Source organism: Falco cherrug, chromosome Z, assembly GCF_023634085.1.
Source record: "Falco cherrug isolate bFalChe1 chromosome Z, bFalChe1.pri, whole genome shotgun sequence".
Classification (NCBI taxonomy): domain Eukaryota; kingdom Metazoa; phylum Chordata; class Aves; order Falconiformes; family Falconidae; genus Falco; species Falco cherrug.
This window is the reverse complement of record NC_073720.1, coordinates 48,698,122-48,720,908: the sequence shown is the minus strand read 5'-3', so window position 1 is coordinate 48,720,908 and position 22,787 is coordinate 48,698,122. Positions and strand designations below refer to the sequence as shown.

At 38.5% G+C, this 22,787-nt stretch overlaps 1 protein-coding gene across 1 annotated transcript; it reads left to right on the top strand.

Moving 5' to 3' along the window:
• Positions 1-2,219: 2,219 nt before the first annotated feature.
• Positions 2,220-22,124, top strand: DIRAS2 (DIRAS family GTPase 2). Its single transcript, XM_027801035.2, has 2 exons — positions 2,220-2,479; positions 18,221-22,124. The coding sequence occupies exon 2, from the start codon at positions 18,254-18,256 to the stop codon at positions 18,851-18,853; it is 600 nt and encodes a 199-aa protein (XP_027656836.1). The 5' UTR covers positions 2,220-2,479; positions 18,221-18,253; the 3' UTR covers positions 18,854-22,124.
• Positions 22,125-22,787: the final 663 nt, after the last annotated feature.

Sequence of the window (22,787 nt, the reverse complement as noted above, 5' to 3'; positions counted from 1 at the left end):
TGTGTGCTAAATGTGCAGCTCATATTCTGCTAGGGAGGTCTCTTGTTCCTTAAATGCCCTCTCCAACTTGGGATGCAGCGTAGAAACCTAGCGATCAAGTGCTTGCCTAAGACTTTGTGAGGGAAGGGTGTAACAGAAAGTCTTGTAGGCTTTGTGCCTTTGTCCTCTGCACTTTCCCTTCCACTCGGCAGCATGAGGCATCTGGTTCACACTTTGCAGTTGCAGAGCAGAGTTTTTTCATGCCCCTGGGGGAAGGCCAGTTCTTCACTCTGAACAAGCCCTGTTCACTCTGCCCTACATTCAGATCAATACAACCTCCCTACAGCTTAGGGCAAGAAAACGTTTACCCTGCTGTGCCACTGCTGGTCTGTGTGGGACTGACCTGGGTTTAGGTCTGTGGGATCCACTGGCAGGACCATGTGTGAATAATCTGTATTTATGATGGGGTGAGGCATGCCTGGGATTTTGGAAGTCTGCCTTCTCTGGAGCACCTGAACAACCCCTCTGAAAGCAGTAGCTGTACAGAACCATTGCTGACGGTAGGAACTGCCATACCGGTTCTGAGCAGAAGTAGTAAGGAAAATCCCATACCAGTATCCTCTACAGTGTATTATAGTGTGACGATCCAGTACTGCGCTTCTGCTCAGAAAATTCTCACGATGATTTCAACGGGAGAGAGCCCGGGCTGAAACTATAGAACTAGACCTTGTGTTTGTCAGTGCAGGTATATATCTGTGACCTGTAAATGAAAGATTTCAGTTCTTGGGACAGGTAAGGAAAAAACTACAACAGGGTAGGTATATTGATACTTGTAATTGAAGTAAATTCAGTTTTGGAAAGAATCAGGGTTTTGAAAAGCTATGTTTATAAAAGTTCTAACATCCCTTCCGCTGGAATAGGGTTCAAGAACTAAAGTCTCCCAGACTTGTAATGTAAACTGAGTGAGCAAAAGCAGTGGCAAATCATTACTCTAAAGCTCATCAGGTAGTTCTACTATTTCTAAGGAAAATTAAAAGCACATTCCCAGTAAGCACACACTGTGGGCTGAGATCTGTTATGTCTCAAAACTACTGAGGAGCCACACTGTTTGTAACTACAGAAGCACTTTGTAGACTACTTGAGTAAGACTGAATTTTGCAGTCAGAATACCATGGGGCACTACCAGGTAAAAGCACAAGCTAAATTCCTGGGCAGTATTATAAACTTTACAGGCTAAGCTTTGCTGTGTTGCAGTAATTATAATACCTTGACTTTTTGGTTTCAGGATATTAATTAACCAATTCTCCAAGCACATGGGATTAAGATATTGCTGAGAAGTGGTGACAAAAGCAAAGGCAGGGGTTTGCTGCCAGGCTGTAGGAGCAGGCCTGTGGCGCAGAGAGGCACATGCTTTGATCTACAGCTGGCTGCCTGGAAGCCTGTAAAAACAGGGGTCAGAATTGATCTGTACCAGAAGTGCACAGTAGCGCGAATAACTGCCTCAGGGAGTATTGACCAGGTCATTTTGTATCCTAATACACTTATACTTCTGTAAGACACAAATGGAGTGGAGAACCCTTTTCATTTCTGCATTTGGCAAAAGCATTAACACGATGAATGAGTCTTTCTTAAAAACAAGGAAAACAAACACATCCCTTACAGAGAGTGGAATTTGTCACATCATGCCAACTGTTGGGAGCTAGCTGGTCAGCCCATCCTTCTTTCAGTTTCAGGTGGGTGAAATTCTGAGGGGGTGTGTTGGACAAAAGCTATCTGGGTTGTTTTTTTTTTTTCATATTGGATATCTACTATATTTCTGCAAATAAATATTAGACCTAAAGGATGAATTTCTCAGCTAGTATAAATCAGCACAGCTCCATTGATTTGTATAGGGCTATGCTGGCTTATGCCCACTAGGCATTAGCCTCACCAAAGGCTTTGTAATCTTTTTAAAGTTAAGGGAACAGGCTTGTTCCATGTTTAGGTGCTGAAAGAAAGAGAGAGTTATGGACACAGAGTAACATAAACTACAACTTTAAATGGCAAACTGCAGGATATTTGGAGGGCTTAAAGACTAACTGCAAAAATCTACTACATTTGTTGAGAAAGCCACAAAATTACAGCCTATATACATATACTTTTATATATATATTCATATATATTCCACAATTACTCAGTAGGTGGCAGTTAAAAGCCTGGATGAGCTTTGCCGTTGCCATTTAGGCAGTAGCACCAGCAGATGCTGGAGTCAGTCCATCTGTAAAAGCAGAAAGAGAGAGGCTGCAATCAAGCCAACAGGAGCATTAGCCACGGCCCAGACACTGGGGAGTCAGTAGGAGAGGAGCAGCACAAGGGAAAGCAGCAGGCGAAAGAGCTGCAGCCCCTTGATTAAGACAGGGACTCCTTTTTGGTGGAGGAAACCCAGAGCAGAGGGGGTGAACAGCCGGTGCAATGACAGGCAGAAACTGAGGAGCATTTGGAGCTTTCTGTTCCTACACAGGTAAAATTTTTTCCATTGTTTTTCTGCATTGTCTTGTAAAATAAAAATAGCTTTGCATTGAGAGTAGAGGTCTTTATCGCCTTTGGCCAAAATCCACAGTCCTCACTCAGGCAAAATTTCCGCTGAAGTCAGTAGAGTTTTGTGTGAGTTATGACTGCGATATTTGATCTAAGCATGTATCTTAGGTAGAGAACATGGCATGCTGTAAGCTGGGGCTGACAAGAAGCCAGAGGTTGGTCATATGCATACTGACCAGTTAAACATCATTTTTCTGTGTGCTGGGATGCTAGTAAGGGCTTCATAACCTTTTTTTAAAACTGTCTTTCATTAAAACTCAATGTTCTGGATTTTGCCCTAGTTTAAACTGCTGCCACTGCAGTGCTTAAGGGGAGATGCATTTTTTTTTAAATGAAGGCTACATTTTAATTTATACGATGAAAGAATCAAAAATGTTGAGTCTGAATAAAATAAGACCAGGTGTTCGTTTCTTTGAAACAAATACAACTTTGCAGCATTCCACTGACAAACAGGCAATGTTTTATTTGTGCAGTAGATTGTGCCTCTTTCAATTGAAAGAAAGAAAATAAATCATGAAAGGCCATTGTCCAGTATTTGTGAGGGACTGAATTAAATTTGATAATACTTCCTTTCTTGCTATCTTCCCTGTGAAATGTGGGATGCTCTATATGCTGCAGCACTCAGTCACAGTTGGGTGAGCCCAGAATGGGGCAACTTATTTGATGTATTTTGTTTTTAAAGCATTTCCTGAATGTCTTGTTTTCATGAATACGTAGTCATACATGAATATATATATGCCTGTTTATAAATGCACACACACAGGTATGTAATATGTACATCCCCATACCTTTCCATATAAATGAAGATGTTGCAACTAATTTCTGTTATACCTCTGCCAAGCTTTACAGTTTACGGTATCTAGAATGTTTGCAGGTTTCATAATTATTAATTCTGGATCAGAGGGCTATTTTGCCTTGCCTCCTACCTCCCTTTTACTTTTCTGACTTAGGGACTTCACTCATGTTCAGGAGCTGCCCCACAGGGTCTTGCCGTGCCTACTAAATGCAGTAGTGCCCAATTCTCTCAGAATGGCATCTGTGCCATTGTTCAGGGACTATGAAATGTGGTATCCCTTGAGGTTTCATGCTCTCTCACACACTGCACACATTCCTGAGGCTTTTGCATGAAGAACTGTTTAAACATGGAAAAGGTTCAAATACACAGCTGCAAATCAATGGCCCCATGGAACTGGGGGAATGATTGCAGTTTACAGCTATTTATTTCTATCCCTGGTGTCCAGGTTTCAGCTGGGGTAGAGTTATTTTCTTTTTAACAGCTGGTGCAGTGCTGTGTTTTGGATTTGATATGAGAATAGTGGTGATGACAGATGTTTTTAGTTGTTGCTAGGTAATGTTTCAACTAGATCAAGGACTTTTCAGTTTCTTAGGCCCTGCCAGTGAGAGGGCTGGAGTGGCACAAGAACTAGGGGTGGACACTGCCAGAACAGCTGACCCAAACTAGCCAAAGGGATGCTCCATACCACAAAGAGTCATGTTCAGTATATAAACTGGGAGGACATGTCTGGGGCTTCCTGATCACTGCTTGGGGTCTGGCTGAGCATTTGTTAGAGGGTGGTAAGCAAGTGTATTGTGCATCATTTGGTTTCTTTTCTCCCTCCCCTTTGGATTTTGTTCTTTTCCCCTTCTCCCTCCTCTTCATTATAATTACTATTGTTATTATTGTTGTTTTTATTTTATTCTATTTCAATTATTCTATTGCCCTTCCTGATTCTCCTTCCCATCCCTTGTCGTGGGGTGGGGGCAGGCAGCGAGCATGATACTTAGTTACCAGCTGGGGCTAAACCATGACACCTGGGAATAGTGAAGAACAAATGGGTTTAAATAGACCGTGAATACACTTAGGCTGCAAAGTTTGAAACAATTAGCAGCAAGGTTCTGAAATTACCTTCTTGTTGAGGTAATAGAAAGAAAGTGTTCTAAATGTGTTTTACTTGGAACTTGGTGGAAGGGATTATGTGAAATGGTTGCCTGTAATGGCAAAGAACTGGATCTGATAATCCAGGTTTCTTTCAGTACTAAACACCATTCATACTTTTCACTGGAAGTTGCCTACATTCAAAAGTCTCTTTGCAAGTGGGTCAAGGTCTTTAAAAACACAGTTTTCCACACATCTCACACCAGAGACAAATGAAAGCCTATTTCTTTTCTACATTGTGCTGCACTGTTGTTTACACCAGCAGACAAATAAGGTGTGATGGTCATCAAGCTGAATAACATCCCTTTCTCACAGTGCAAGTTCTTTGTAAGATGATTGGAGTTCAGAAGCACAGCTCCTTCTGGCCAAGTCGTCAGGATTTTATTACACCAGCACTGCAGTCTCTGTAGTACCAACAAAACCAGTGGATAATATATAAACTCATAATGCTGTTTCTGAAGTTGTTACTACTGCTATTTCTAGTTTCCTTTCAGGATGACCTGATAACTTCCTTTTGTGCTAACCAACACACCTGTCTATCATGGCTTAACCCCAGCAGCAACTAGATACCACATAGCTGTTCACTTACGCACCCTACTCCACTGCCCCCCACCCCGCCACAATGGGATGGGGAGGAGAACTGGAAAAATCTAAACCCCATGGGTTGAGGTAAGAACAGTTTAATGAAATAATAATAAAAGAAATAATAATAGAAATAACAATAATAATAGTGATAATAGTAATAATAATAGTAATGAGAAGGGAGATAACAAAAAGAGAGAAAGAAATAAAACCCAAGAAAAACAAGTGATGGACAATACAGTTTCTCACCACTTGCCGATCAATGCCCAGCCAGTCCTTAGGCAGTGATCAGCCCCTCCTGGCCAGGTCCCTGCAGTTTATATACTGAGCATGACATTCTATGGTATGGAACATCCCTTTGGCTAGTTCAGGTCAGCTGTCCTGGCTCTGCTCCCTCCCGGCTGCTGGTGCACCTGCTTACTGGCAGAGCATGGGAAACAATAAAGCCCCTGATTTAGATTAAGCACGACTTAGCGACATCTAAAACATCAGTGTGTTATCTACTTTATTCTCATACTAAATCCAAAATACAGCACTGTATTCACTACTAGGAAGAAAATTAAATCTGCCCCAGCCAAAACCAGGACAAGATCCAAGCATCATGTGTGAAAAAGCAAAAACTCACACTTCCATTGTGACTGAGTGTGTGTAATTACCTCAAACTTAGCTTATTTTAAAAACGCACAATAAACAGTATTCTGGTTCAAAGATGTTCCTGCAGAATGACCACATTCAATTCCATATTCTCTTTTCCTCTACTTCTTTCTTTTTATAATCTGATCCTTCTCTTGTTTTTTTATGTTTTTGATTTGTATACTACATTGGATTGCAGTAAATCTCAGTAACTGTTATGTAATATATAATAAACTGCATTCGAATGTTCCAGCTCCCGCAAGCCACGTGAGTACCAGGCCATTTGTAGACTTAAATAAAACAGTATTCATTGCAGTACATTTGGTTTGGTATATAGGGATGATTCAAAATAGTTTTTAACTTTCCCATTTATACTTTGTATTACTAGGCCTAATTGAGCAATTCTCAGTATTACATAAAGGAAGAAAAATGGCATTTTTGTGAAACATGCATACAAACTGTTAGCAATATTACGTTCCCTTTTAAAGTAACAATTTCCTTAAGTGTACTAGGAAAAAAAAATATTGGAAATTTTTTTCATATGTTTCTGTTTTATTCTGCACCCAAACAAAGGTTGCTAAGTATCAATGAACAAGTATTTTCACTGCATTCTTTTTTGTTGCACTAAAGTTAAAATGTGCATTAACTTATCTTACTGCTAGAAAGGCAGTAGAAAAGACCCACCAAGTGACAATGCAACTGTACATATGAATTGAAACAGAACATTCTTTATTTTGCCTTTTTGAGAAAACAAATATTGATTTGTTTTCAACCACAAAATATTGATTACTGTATAAATGAGTATCCAAGGAAGGCAAAAGCAATGTCAAAAAGGGTGTGTCAAGTCTGTGACAGACAGGTTTTTCCACTCACACCAAGGTCAGGAGCACCACCTGTCAAGCAAACAAATTTGAGTTAAATGTTAGACTTCTGTATTGGTGATGAAAATCAGTCTCTGATTTCTCTGACTGTGCAGGGCTGCAGTACGCTATGGCAGCAAAATGCAATCACCCTCACCCTCACTGAAGGTAATGGAATTGGTTTTAGTTGAATCTGAATAAATGTCAATGAAGTTATGTCAGCCATTTAGTATCTGCATTTAAAGTAGGTATGTTGTAAAGCACTTCTATGAAAAAGCAAATCCATTCCTGGACTGCAAATATTTTCTTCCCAAAATGTCCAGTAGTTCTGACTTAATGTGAAGCTAAGAAAAGGAGACTTCCTTTTATTTATTTATTTTTATATTCTTCCCTGAAAATCTAGGGAAATTTTTATCTGTTCTGAAAAGTTAGTAATTTAAATAATCAAATAAGAGCTACCATCAACTGGTAAATTATTGCTGTAAACCCAACTCAAAAACATTAGCGTTTTCCCAATTTGTTCACTCAAACATTAAAATGCTACCATGTGTTACTGGGAAATTATTTTTTAATCTTTAGAATATAGTTTTCATAATTTTGTCTACAAGGAAAAGAAACATGAATTGTGAATAAACTACTCTGAAGGCTAAGCCTTCTTTTTTCGTAATAGAAAGTACTGAAAGCCAGGGCAGTGATGAAAATTAGTACGAAATTGTTTTTCTCATTAAAAATAATTTTAAAAAACCCGGTAAGTATTCAGTTTTGTGGAAGTCTTGCAGTGTAGATTTGCGAATTAAATTTTAAAGAAAATACACTTTAAAGTAAAAAGAAAAAATATATAAATTTCCCCAAACCAGGTTATGATAAATTGCACATCATAGACAGCAAATAGCTTCTTGTAAAGAGGTAGAAACTCCTATCAGAAAGTTGTCATTCCTGTATCATACCCACAGTTATACTTTAATTGCTGGTTTTCAACCTTTTCTGATTTGCAGAAAATTTTCAGTGTAAACACAGGCTTCTTAGTAGTGCTTGGAAGCATATCAACAAGGAGATTACATTACTTAATTACTTGTCGGAGTTCCTTCTGGATCCTGAAACCTGCTACATTAACTTATTCACAAGTTATTGCCCAACAAACCAGTTGCAAAATGTATTATATTGGCTGGTAGGGTTTTTGGAGGGCTTACCTCGCGCAACTAGGACAAGAAGACAAATACTGATATTCTCAGTATAAGCCACATCATTTTGAAAGGGGTGTTATTTGGGCTGTGGAAGAGTATCAGGCCTGTTTCAGTAGTCAGGATAACAACCAAGCTATCCTTTCCAGCCCAACAAGGAAAGATAATTATAGAAGTTATAATTATATGTCAGAAGCCCTTAACCTTTAATAATTCTGCTTCTATAGAAGATTTGTGCAAATAGTCTGAAACTGACATTAAAGAATTGAGGTCTACAGTGGAAAGGCAAAAGGGCCACTGCTCTTTGTACAATTTCCTCTGCTGAACGGAAGCAGTCTTCCATGGATGTATGGCTTTTCTGTGTAAAGACACACATTTATATGAAACTAGCTTGTTGCTTATGCTTGGATTTTTATCATGAATCTCCCAGTATATGGAATTTCACATCCAAAGCCTCTACGGTCAAATGATTATTTGGGATATTTTCCTTCTTGGTTTGGTGGCTGGTGTATTGGGGGTTTTTTTAGTGGTTTATATGTTCTAACTTTCTCTATTCAGGAAAACTTAAAAGCCACAACTTTTTTCCATAAGATGCCCAATAAAAAGTCACCTATTTTGGCTAGTGGACATCTGGAGAAGCAGAAATTCACTACAGTATGTAAAGTTATAGCTAGCTGCCAAAAGTAGATTAGCCTGCTATTAAAAAATGAGGGGCTGAAAGGTCAGACTGAGTCTCTGATCCCGCCTTTATGTGAGTGACAAATTCCAGTTAATAACCCTACTGCTCTACCCCATGGCATAGTGTCCTACATGTTGAAAGGTGGACATAAAATGTTTTAAGTTGATCTTTCTATCTTTACTCAGGTAGATTAAATCTATTGAAAACTGAACAAAACCTACAGTGTTGGGTCTGTTAAGCTGGGAAAAAAACTCAAAAAAATCAGTCCCAGGGAGAGTTGAATACAGTGCTGTTATCTTGACATTTTTATTTCTGTGTGTGAATTCATGAATACCTAACTACACATCCACAAAGGCTTCTGAGTTATTTGTCACTGAGTTTTGACTGTAAGCACTTGAAAGATTAAGATACTGGTTTACCAAAATGCTTGAGTAGATAAGAGTAGTTCTGTTTAAGTCAATGAAGTATCTAACATACCTAAGGTAAAACCTGAGTTTAAACAGGAACCAAAGTCATTAAACTCTCCTTTTCCTAATTTTAAGATTAGCCAATTCACTAAATAAAAAGTGGCAATCAGTAGGACACCTGTTCACCCTGGGTAAACTTAGCATGTTATTGCTGTTTCTGCATGAAAGGAATGTTTTTTCACTTGGTGTGTTCAATGATGCTGAATCTTGTTTTATGGTAATGGTTCATTAGTACATACCTGTTACTCAGGGTTTAGTTCTGAAAGCTCTTGGACAACAGTAGACCAAATCATTAAAGTGTATTCCTGATTTTAAAGATCTTTGTTGGATCAGGTCCAGCACCTTTTGAATTTTCTGTACATGAATGCTTAGCAGAAAATGGAACCAATAGACCCTTCTGCATTGTTCATTCTTCCATCAGCAGTCCTGCCTTCAACAAGAAATGCCACTTTGGTTAAACTTAGTTTCAGAAACCCATGCTACCTATTGCCCCTGTAGAAAACTCATCTAGTTCTTGTCCCTTTTTTTCCCATTCTTTCTTGCCTCGTAAAACTATTCCTGCCATTATCCTTGCTGGCCATATCTTAGCCCAAGAGCCAGTAAATATTTTCTTACTGACAGTTATGTATTTGGGGGTTTTGTTTTACCAAGGGATCCATTTGATATAATAATTCATAGGGCTTCAAACAATTTTGAAAAGGTATTGTTTCGTCAAGAAGGTTTTCAACTTCAGTGTGATGAAAATATAAAAATTTTCTAAAGCAGAGCACAACATCTGTGATCACAGAACACTGCAGGGGCTGGATTCTACCTTCTTTACATGGAGATGTTTAGGACAATATTTCACTTCTTTAAATACAGAAAAAAACTGTGACAAATTATTTTGAAAGAATCCTGTCCTCTCTATTACTCTTCTGTGTTAGGCCAGCAGTATGAAGGGAATCTGTAAAACCTTTCAGAGAACCTCTCTGAAAAAACTTTCCAAAATTGATATCCTGACTTAATACTTAGATTGTATCTGTAGTGTAGCATATGCATTTGTAATGTAGTGAAGAATCTGTCCCAAAATGGAAGAAACACTTTAGCCAACATTGAAAAAGTGGAGCCATTTTTATTTTTCTTCCCTTTTTCTTTTTTAAATATTTGAAAGTAAATATTACAATCACCTAGGCTATACTAGGTCTCCTGAAGGACATACTTTGTCTGCTGACATTCTGGTCATGCAGGGCTGTTTATCTTTCTACTTTGTCTCAGCCCTATCAAGTTTTGTACAGACTGAGCCACTGCTTTCATGTCAGTTAGAAAATTCTAAATGATGAATTTTCTATGCAAATTGAAACAGTTCAAATGTTGTAGAAAGTCTAACTCTAAACGAGAAACTGTTTCCGTCAAGCCAAACTGAATTTGTAGTTTGAATTTTTGCTTCCTATGCATATGTTGAATAAGAAGAGTGTCTGATTTTATCTTTTACTTTCACATGAACAAGTAAATATTATAACAAGGACAGTGTGTCAGAGGAAAGCACTCAACTCTTTACTTCCACGGAAGATGCCATTTTGTCTCTAACTTAATCTAGTCTGCTTTCTTCTGGCTGATGGTACAAAATACTAAGTTAACATTGCTTTTCTCTCAAAGTATAGTTGAGAAAAACTCTTCTTTTTTGCCATGGCCTTTTATGTCATCCAGTTTTGTATTGACTCTGAAAATAAATCTGGAACTCCAAAAACCTCGTGTTCTTTCACATCTTTTTTTGGCCACACTCGGTAACTTCTACACAGATCTTGAAGTTAGATCATTACACTGCTTTCAACGTCCAATAGCTGAATGCTGTTTGGTCAATAAGACCTGTTATATTGGAACATTTCCATGCCACTTCTAGCTGCTGCACCTACACTGACCTGCCCAAAATCACTGATTTTCTCAATCTTTTGTCCACCGTAAACAGCCTTTATATCACATGAATGCTATATATGAAGACTTTACAGTGTTCAATTATACTACAGTTAAGCCCAAGGTAAAAAAAAAAACCAACCCCCAAAAAAAACATGACAAGAATGTACACCATTTAAGCATTTTCTTAAGGACTTTGCTGAACTGTGTTTGCTGAACCTACAGGTCACACAAACAGTGCCCAACTTCCTTTTTACGGTAACTACTTTACACAGCACTAAGACAGCTTTCTTTCAGTAAACCAGTATGTTAGCGCTTGGACATTCAGTGCTGGAAATCTTGAAGTGGATTTAATCTTCACTGATCATGCAGTATTGCCGTTATTTTGAAACTCCATTCTTCACCATCCTCCAGCATTAATTGAAAAAAATGTTAACACTGGGCAAGATTCAGAGACCAATTGCATAAAATTATGTTTAGAGGGACTTCTATCATGAGCTTTTAGACTAATGGAAAACCCAAGCTATTACTATGAAATAACAGCAAAACTGGTGCTAGAGTCTAAGAAGTTTCTGGAGGCAACTAATTTAACCAATTACCAACATTTCAGCAGCAGCAGCATAATCACCTTTCCTAAAGCAATGAGATGCTTCTCGGAGAGTCATCATTAGTTGGAACAGCTGTAGGCAAAGAATTCTTTTTAAGAATAAAATAAGACACTTTGTTCAAACTGCACTGAAGACAGTGAAAAAGCCCAGAGAAATCTTAGGTCAAATGGCTTAATGTTCTCTGGCACTGCATAAATACCTTGAGCAAAATATAGTAAATTGCTGCCTTCAAATCCCACATCACACTGTTTTGTGAAAGACTTCTTTGCATTTCAAGACTTCCACCAGGTTTTTTCATAGGGAGAAGGTATGACCTGAAATATCTGACACACCTCTCTATATTTTTGCCTTGTTAAGGTATCTAAAAAGTTAGAACAATCAGGAATAAATAATATTTAGCCTAATATTTGTTATCCAATGATGTCTGAATAGTATCTACTAACACAAAGATCACAGACTTAAATTCAAGTGCAAGGAAGTCACCAATACATAGATAAACATTTAGAAAAAAAGGCATGATGTTGCAGTAACTTACCAAGCTGTAACTTTGAAATGGCAAAGCAAATGCAGGAAGTGGTTTTAGTCTAAATGCATTACTTTTAATTATCATCATTAGTATTGTCAATCCATGCATAGCGACTTATGTTAATATGACTTGGCCAGTTGTCCTCCCATTTTATGTAAACATGTAAAGCAAAAAGAGAAGGTATTTTGAATAGATGCTTATATCTGGCCAAGGCTTTGCTCAAATATCAATGACACAGGCACTAACAGTGTGAAAATATTCTTCTTTATTAACAAACATGGCAAGAACAACACCTGTATAAAAGCCAGAGCTGACATCAATCAAAAGTGCTACAGCTTTTACTCAGTGAGGAAGTCACAATTTACACTAGCTGATTGTTGAGAAGCAGACTTTCAAAGAACACTTTGTTCAGCATGAGAATAAAAATATGCTTTCCACATGGATTAGAACCTCATGTTGCAAGAAAAAGCTGTTTTAACTGTTACCATTTTGTCTTCAAACACATCCAAATTTCCATCGATTTGAAAAGACCAAAGCAAACCAAGCAAAGAAAAAGAAAAAATAATGAAAAAGAGCATTTTGTAGTAAAAGTTGAAGACACTAGAAGTAAGAAAATCCCCACTCTTTAAGTCCAAGATCATTGGCAAATATGGTGAAAATACTCCCCAAGAAATGCCTGTTTATATACGTAATGGACAAGTAAAAACTTGCAGAGCTCTTTTTCCCTCCTGTGTATTAGTAATGTGTGCTTTTTTTCACATTTGGTGTGGTGAAATGCCCATTAACCTTACAAACATGCTGAAATCCATCTCATGTATATCTACATTTGGTATTATTCTTCACCTTGCACTTTGTGTCTTTGCATGATGGTCTCATCACTGGAAGCCTGATGGATTTTTAGTTTAAATTGATGCAAGCTTTTGAACTAAATGCATTGCATGTAAATTATTGGATTTCCATCATAACAATGACAATATAAACAGAGACATCTCCTTAAACACTTAAAAAAAACCCCAAAATCAGTAACTGATATGAGATGATCTTACTTGAGGAAAGAGAGCTTTCAGGAAATCAATACATAGTATCTGACAATTGCTGTATTGCACATCAGACTGACATGTCAGTAGGATATCTTAAAACCTCAAGAACTGGATCAGTGAAGATGCAATCAAAGCCTCTGATTCCAGACAGCACACGTAGTATCAGGTTGTTTTCTAAAATGTATACTACCCTAAAAAATACCACCTAGCCAAAAAATTTCAAAGAAATGTGCAACCTGTGACATTTCATGGAAGTCTAACAATACAAATGTGGTTAAATCCTTTTGCAACAAAACAAAACTGTGGAAACACTGGAGAGTGGGCAATTTTTTTTCTATACAAGCTTTCAAGTACAAACTGGATGGGCTCACCAGCTAGGAGATTCTCATCTCATATTACTCTAAGGGTAAGTATTCAAGGAGATTAATTTTCACAAGTTATTTTTCAGCCTCTCTCAACATTTTGCCTTCTATTATATGTGTTATTCGTGGCTTAAATACAAACATAAGAATCAGGTCATAAATAAAATTGATAGAAAAGTTAGTCCATTATTAAAGATAAGTGATAACTATGGAGATCCAGTGGCTAAATACAGGATCAGTGACATCAATTTAGTAAATGCTAACACACCCACATGTAATTAGTCACCCAAAAAACATGAAGAGTTTCAGCTATCAAGTCTATAATCCGTAGTGCAAGGTAGTTTGTTTAAACATTTTTAAATACCTCTTTTTGTTATCACTATATAACAAAATAACCGATTGTGTATCAAAATGACTCAGTCCTTGAACTGTATCCTCCTGTCAGAACAGCTCTTCAGTTCTTTACCTGGCATGTCAGAAACAGCTAAGAAAGGAACAGCATAAAGGTCTGTAGTTGAGTTTGAACTGGAAGCAGCCTTTTATCCCAGAGAATAGCCCCGTTGGCCTCAGTCACAGCAGCTGAGCTAGAGCAACTCAAGCCTTGCACAAGCGGAGCATCTGCAGAAAACAGAGGTAAATCAGCAGAGGTATATGGAGACTCACTAACTTGCTGAACTTTGCAACCAACAAATAATGAAGGGTGTGGATGTAAGTTATAAAATGTGCTTCGCCTTTTTAAGTGAGCATAGTTTTGTTAATGTGTCACAGGATGATAGCAATTTTTTTCACTGATGTAGTCCATGAAGTAACAAAGGCAGCAAATGAGGATTTATTAGGCATAAACTCCAGAATAAGTCAGCTTTAAAGTGTAAAATGCAACTGCTGTTCTCTATGTGTAGATTATGAAACAGAGAGGTTCTCAAGGTATGAATCAGGGAGGATACTGTACATCTGAAAAGTCAAACTTCTCTCAAGTTAATTTTCCCTTATCTGCACTGGCCAGAATACTGAACACTGATGAAACAATGTGCTACTTTGTTTTGTCCTGTCGTGCGTTTTAGTTAATATATTTTAAGACAAAGAAAACCCAATGCACTCATAGGGCGGTATGAAATGCATTAGGTTGGGTGCCTGTGCAGCACAGCCACACAGAATGGTTTTCACTGCAGGAGGATCTCTGACCAGATGCACACAGAGAATGTAAGCGCACGGTAAAAACTAGGGAAGCCTTTCCCTGGTGTGATCTGAAAGCCTTGTCTGAGCTTATTGCGTTTTTTGCTTTGAGCAGGACAAAAATTAAAATAATCTGATTTTTTAATCTTGGTAAAACGGAGGATCCGTAGGACTAACAGACCTGCATGTGGGACAGACCAAATAGCGACTGAGGCTGCTGCTCCCCCGCAGCAGCACAGGCTGGGGAGCAGCTCCGCGGGAAGGCCCTGGGGCCGTGGTGGGGACCACACGGGCACGGCCCCGGCGGCAGTGCGGGCCCGCCGTGCCCCGGGCGGTGGGTCGGGGGGCGATAACCCGCCCCCGCGCAGCGCTCGGAGGCAGCAGCCGCGCAGTGTCTGTTGCGGCGCCCCCGGCAGGGGACACGGCCGGCGGCCCGGAGCGAGCTCCCCTGCGGGCCCGAGGCGCCGTGCGGGCTGGGGGCTGGGGGCTGGGGGCTGGGGGCTGGGGCCGGGCCGCCCGGGGGCAGGCACCGCCCGGGGGGGCACCGGGCAGCCCCTCCGCGCCTGCGGGAAGCCGTCGGGAAGGTGAAGTTGAACCCTTCACAGCAATGGGCACTGGGAGGAGGAGGGGTGACAGGCATGAGCTGCAACACAAATAGTTCGGATTAGATATAAGGGAGGGAAAATCACGCTGAGGGTAATTCAGCAGTGGAGCAGGTTGCCCAGAGAAGCTGTGGGAAATACTGGAAGTTTTCAGACTCTGACAGGACAGAACAACTCTCTAGTCTCATGGCTGACCCTGCTGTGACCAGCAGTGACCAGAGACCTTCCAGCCTGAATTATCCTGTGATTCTGTGGTCATTTCTATAGCCACTCTGCAAAATCTCCCTCAGCAACAGTTGTGCTCTTCTTACCACTACAAAGTTTTCCTGTTGTCTAATGTGAATCTATTCTACAACCTAAGCCCATTATTTCCACCTTTTTTCCACTACTGGTGCACACTATCCCTCTTTGCAACAATTTATTATGTATTTGAAGATTAGCTACCATGCCATTTCAGGTTCCCTTAGAAGCTTTTCAGATGCTTAATACTTCACACCATTAAGTGCCACATTTCAATTTGTTCTAACATTTGAGCAACTATATATGGCAGTTTCTTGGAGATTTCTGAGTATGCTTAAAGCATGAAGTTTAATATAGCAGGATTACAGTCAGATAGCTTTAAAAAAATTATTTCTCTACTCTGTATTTCACTGATTTTCATAGTGCATTTTTTCTCACCATGTCATACTTCCCAGACTACATATTACCTGATTGTGCAACACTTAAGCTGCTTCTGAGGTGAAATAGCTATGATTTTCTCTCTTGCCTTTTTGCTCACAAAAATTATTAAACTATAATTCTTATCGTAGCTCATCCTATGCAGTCACCCACAACATGCAGTCCTACAACTGTTCTGAATTTGCGTGCTTACAGCTCGCACATACAGGTTTATTCTCAGTGGAAAATTGTCCTGCTAGCTTCCTCTGTTCTCATTTCTTGCTAGCTACTTTGGTTTTGCTTATTTTCTCAACAGCATGAGCTGGTCATCCATTTTCCTTGTTCCTCAGAGGATTTTCCCTCTTACATAAACACATATACCAGTGTTCTCTGAGACTACCCTTCTTTCCATTCTTTGAATTCTGCTGTCAGAGAGAAAAACTTTTGCTTCAGTGCCTCAGGATGAACACTTTTATTTATCAATCTTTCCTATATTTAAACAGGTCTCTGAAAGTGACAGTGACTGCAGCATAGGAGAGAAGGAAGGGGTGAAGCTGCCTTCTGCCTGAAGCCCATCTGGGCAGGCAGAGCTGTGACAGCGTCTCCACTTTGCCTGAGGATCAGCATCCCCAGTTGCCCTGATTATTCTGCCTATGGTGTGGCAGATGAGGAAGTGCAACTCCTTCATTCAACACATTATGTAAAGACAGATGTTTTCAGCTTTCAGACGTTAGAATTAGGACAGAATAGGATGCCCTGGACAAGAAGGATAACAAAATCAGGGTATGCTTGAACAGAAAAATGAAGACATTAGTGCAGCATGGGCAGACATAGCTTTAATCTAACTGGCACAGGCTGCAACAGCATCAAAGATGCAAAAGCACAAAATTCAGTGTGGGCTGGCAACTGGGATAAGGTCATGGGGGCTCCACTCACATCCATACCTCTACAGCACCAATCCTATCCTCCCTGTGCTAAACAGGTTAAGGGTAACTTAAAATCTTGCCCCACAATGCAATCACTCTTCCTGCTGCAATGAAGAAATTGCTTGAAGGCTTTCTTTATTCAGTAAGAAATACCTTTGGGTTGTTCTGCATTAGCTGCTACTCAGGAAACAGTGCAACAGACAAATTCAATTACCTTGGACCATTAGAGCACTTGGACAAGGTTCCCTATTAAATCAGCCCATTTTCCTAAGGGCAAATACAGGTGCAGCAAATTTCGCAGTTTGTTCCACACATATTTTTTTCTGTATCTAGCTTCGGTTTGAAAAGTAACAACATCCTAGACCTGTTTCAACTTCCAGGGTTTAATTTTTTAGTCTTTATTTGCTTAAATATCACTAAATATAAAGAGACTCGTATGTGCTGTGTACCTAATGAACTCCTACTGATGCGAGGACAAATTCATCTTCACATTTATTTCAATGAATTCCAAAATGACTACAGCTTGCAGCCCTGTGAAAGCTTTACTATTTCCATTATTAATAATGATGACAATTATTTGTGGTCCTACAGATTACAGACAGGTTTTGTCAAGGGGAACTGACTTCAGGGATCACAGTTTTGTGACCTTTGACATATGCATTTGCCAACCTTGACAACATAAGCCACTTAAAAATATTGTGAAGACACCTGCACAGCCTTTCTGACAAGTGTAGCATGTCTCCAGTCACATATAATCTGCTGTGAAATAAAGATTAGAATGAAAAGGCAGACAACATGAACAATTTCAGTTTACCAAAATGAACTCTTTGACCTGAAATGCAAGTGGAAAAACATGCTGAATTGGGGGTGCGTGTTCTCAAAGAGTTAGAAACAAAGTACACTTAGTGCTATTGCTGAATAAGCTACAAACACATCTTAGATGTCCCTCAGGAGTGTTCTCCAGTTGTAGTAGAGATAAATTCCCTAACTACTGAAGACGTGGCATGCTTTGAGTAATTGACTGTCATGCATGTGTATAGCGGTGTGTTTCAACAATGATTTGAGGAGACTTGTTTTAGAGACAGAAGAGTATTTCAGTTTCTACAATTTGTTCTGGCCTTGGTCTTGCTGGTATACCATTTCCCAGATGCAGCTTTTTATTTCTGGGGATATTAGTCCAGTAGGAAGAATACTGAAACTCACAATGTTAATTTAAGATAAATCATACAGTGATGAAGACAGTGCTTTGCTACCAGTGCAGGTAACATTGCATATCCTAAATTTACTATTGAAATAACCTATTTCAATTTAATATTTATTCATAATAACATTAATATAAAATTCATAATAATAATGATCGATAGAAATTTACTATTGAAATAACCCATTCTGTAACCTGCTGCAAGTCTTCTTAAATTATTACAACTTGTGATGACTTATATCACATTCATTTCTTTTCTTGGGAGAGATATCACAAAGTGCATTCTCCACATATGTCTGTATTAATGTCTCTTTTGTTGGTTTTGTCATTCTCTTTCCTAGATCTTCAGCTGAGCAACAGACAAACCAAGAAGCATGCCTGAGCAAAGCAATGATTACAGGGTTGTTGTGTTTGGAGCTGGAGGAGTGGGCAAAAGTTCTTTGGTCTTGAGATTTGTGAAAGGCACTTTCAGAGAGAGTTACATCCCTACCATTGAAGACACCTATCGGCAGGTGATCAGCTGTGATAAAAGCATATGCACTTTGCAGATAACTGACACTACAGGGAGCCATCAATTTCCAGCCATGCAACGCCTTTCCATTTCTAAAGGACATGCTTTCATTTTGGTTTACTCTATCACCAGCCGACAGTCCTTGGAGGAGCTCAAACCAATCTACGAACAAATCTGTCAGATTAAAGGAGATGTGGAAAGCATTCCAATAATGCTGGTGGGCAACAAAAATGATGAGAACCAAAATAGAGAGGTAGACACCAGTGAAGGAGAAGCCATGGCTAAGAAGTGGAAATGTGCTTTCATGGAGACCTCTGCCAAGCTGAACCACAACGTGAAAGAGTTATTCCAAGAATTGCTAAACCTGGAGAAACGCAGGACCGTGAGTTTACAAATTGATGGCAAAAAAAGCAAGCAGCAGAAAAGGAAAGAGAAGCTGAAAGGCAAATGTGTGGTGATGTGAAATTGCATTTTCAGAAGTAGTCATGCAGTCTCACCTGTGTGACAATGCCCATGTAAAACCTATAGACAGCAAACAACCATGCAAGACCCTATTCATTAGTATCTGTTTTAAAAGAAACATTTGGAAAATGAGAAAGTGAGTTACTGTGAAAAAAACCAACAATTAAAATATCATGTACTCTAGCTGTCAGAAAAAGTAAAAGAAAGGCTAGGGTATCTAATTGTAATTTACAGAAGAAAAGAAGTTTCATCCCTAAGATAATGTGAAAGATCTGGAAAATCAACTTCATATTATTTAGATTTGCATATAACTACAAGAGAAGGCGATGTATAACATTAGAACTAAAACAAAGAAATGGCCATGAAGAAACCTAGAACACATAAATGCATGCTGAGTGGTGTTATCACGCCCTTTAAGAATGCTGTGGACAAACAAGTCTGTGCAATTGTCATTACTGCTGGTGAAGCAGTGTGCATAAGATAGTCTCGGATCTGACAAATAAATGAACAGATTCACACTAAAAGGAAAGATGGGGGTAGCACAGTCAAAAGAAACAGATATTCTCTTTAACCCCACCCCCAGAATAAGGTTTCTTTCTAGTATGATGTGGTGTTTGAACTGAAGAATGACGTAAAAACAGCCCCTGTAGGAGATGGAGATCATGTCCTTTTCTGGACCCACCACTTCAAGAGTGACCTGTGCTTCTGGCCCGACTATATTTCAGAAGAGCAGATGTTTGCCAGTGGAGAATGTGAGATTGTATAAAAATGGTGTACATGCAGAAACAGAAACCTTTCCCAGGGAGAACTGGCTGGGGAGTCCCATACAAAAGCTTCTATGGGTAAGGCTCAGTTCAAATGCTGCTCGTGGTTAAATGAACACGTGGTGTGATTAGTGAATGAATGGAATGTTACTGAACTGGTGGTACCCTTGGAGAGGGATTGGTGTAGTATACAAAGTTTTCATTCAAATTACCAGATTATCTGAGTGAAATTCCACTATATTCCAACTAGAGTGGTTTTGCATTCATGCACTATTAGATCTATTGCCTTTATATTGTCTGAAGGGTTTTATATTTACCATTTAAACTCCTGATTTGAACTGCTGTGACTATTTATAGAACCAAATCCTATATCTGGAATTAGGGCCCACAAAAGTCTGTGGGAGATTTGCTGGAATTGGTACTACAGGATTTGGCATATTAACAGTTGCAGTCAGTACTGTGTTGCAATGCAATGCAAAGTTCAGAACAGAAAAAAAAACTGGTTTAAACCACTCTGTCATGGGAAACTGCCTTTCTCAAAACCTTTGGAAGGGGAAAAAGTGTACAAAATGTGAGCTTTTCTGGATCTCTCTCCAAAGCTTTTTAAAAACTACTGTTAATGAGTAAAGTATGTATCCTACTGGTAACAAAGACCATCTAAGATAAAAGAAGCACATACTTTTTAAAAGGACTCATCAAAATTGTATAAGCTACAATTTGCACCTTAGGAACTGCTTTGCAATCATAAAAACAAACTATCATATTTTTCATAAATGCTTATGCCAAAATCATACTATGAGAAAATGCAGTCAAGTACTAGTATTATTAGTATGCATGCTGTTGCATTATAAATATTTTCTAGGAGCTGTTCAAATGCAGTATTTACATTAAAAATTGTTACCCTGTTGCTCTCAGAGTTACTGCTTGCTTACATTCCACCTTTCAAACAGAAGTACACATATTTCACAGGTAGAGTGATAGTATACAGTTCTTTGAGCAAGAACGGCTATTAGCAGTGTCTGGAAAGGAGCACAACTTCTGTCATTCACTCAGAAGAAACTCTGGCACCATTAAAATCAATCTTAACTTCTCAGGTGGTGAAATTGAGGCACCAAAAGAGGAAGCAACTGCACACAGGTACCCAGCACGGTAGTGGCAAACCCAAGAACAAAAGCAGATCTCCTCAGTCCCAGTTCAATGCTTGCTCTGTGTTTGGTCAGACTGTTTCTCCAAATTCTTAAACAGGTTCTAAAATACATAAAGAGACCTGGTATGGTTTATACAGCTAAGTGCATCTATTCCTTGTCAGGCTGTCAATACATCAAATGGTATTTCCAGATCAGGAATGCAAAACATGTAAAAGCACTACACTTAATAAGACTTTTAAAAATGTTTACACATCTACTCTGCTTGTAAGCAAATGGCTGATGATACTCATCTTCACAACACTGGATTCCACTAACGAAACTGGAAAATCAAAAGAATGATCACACTTAAGGAGTAGTGTGGGTCACTTACAGAAGTCAGCAGTACAGAGTTCTCCCACAAATGCTAACACTCCGGTGCCAAAGGTCATAATGCATATCACATGGCTAAGTGGCCAGAATGTAATAATGATAGAAACTCAGAGAAAAAAGGGCCATGTAAGGACAAAGATCCTTTTAAAATTATTAGTTTAACTGGAGGAATTATTTACATAGTAAAGAATCTTGCAGAAATAGAATATAGGGGATCTGAATTTCAGGGCTGAAATTCAGCCTTGGATTTTTTTTTTGGATGTGCCTCATAGCAAGAAAAGGGTAATTGTATTTCACAGGTGGAAATAAAACAAGCTGCCAGTCGGTAAGCTTGAGGACCATTTCCTTTCATTCCTGGTTGATTCCAAGTCTGGTACATAGTAAGACATGAATTATTTCATGGACTTGCATGTGTCAAAGCAAGGCCAGTACAGAAGCAATATTACTCATGGACCATAGACTTGAAATAGAACATATTTTATACCCTTGCATTGTCATCCTAGTTTATACTACTAGATTTTACATATCTTACATACTTGTGAGCTGGTTTAAACATTTGTTTTGCTATTACTTATATGATTTATTTTTTTTAATACAGGGAAAAAAACTGTAAGGTAAATAAAGAAAATACACAGCTTTACTACATTTTCTGTTTTATTTGGGAATGTGATATCAGTATAATTAACTCTTTAATATGTACAGAAAAAATATGACATGTTTAAAACCTGTAAGATCTACAGAGAATTTTAGCACCTAGGAATCATGTTCTAGAAAAAATGACTCTTTACAATGCATGACTTTTATATGTATATATGAAATATTAAGTTATATAGTTATCATAAAAATGTGTTGTTGCAATTTCAATAGAAAATATTTTATTCAAAAACTCTGGATATGGAGTCATTTGTGCCTACAAGTTTCTATGTTTCTGGTGATGTTCTGAACATACAAAATAAAGTTTTAAATGGAATCACAACTTTGGAAGAAGCTTTGTTGATGACTGCATTATGTTTGTTTCACAAGTATATTAAGTATGTATTTTTTAAAACTTGTAAAGGCAAATCTTTAAATCAAAATATATTCTTACATGTTAGGCAGTGTCCTAAAGTCTTCTGCTATACAAATCAGACACCTGACAAGTCCTGAGAGAACTGGAGCAGTATTATCTACCATTTACCTCTCTTTTATTATACTGGGGCAAACATCTACACCTTCAAAGCAATCTACCTTCATAAAACAGGTTATCAGTGGGTGTTACTTTTAGTCATCAAAAAGCAAAATAGTTCTGGAAGCTAGTTTGTATTTTATTATTTACTTTAAAATAACAACAGATAAAACTTGGTGCTTGTGCAAAATTGAAACTTACTATATGGATCTTGCAATTGTCCTAATTGCTACTAAATTACTGTTGTTTTTATTTTTTGCAAGATTTCCTGCTACTGCATATTATATTATCAGCTGTTGTAAAAAAAATGTCAAATGTAATACTTCAACACTTCTTGCAATTCAGAAGTTGTGGTAACAGTTATTCAGTTAAATAAACATTTCTGTACATAAGTAATAAGAGGGACCAACAAACAAGCTTGAATACATAGGCACATTGGTAGGCATTTGAGCCAGTGATGAAATACTGAGCACTGAATGAAATTTCTTA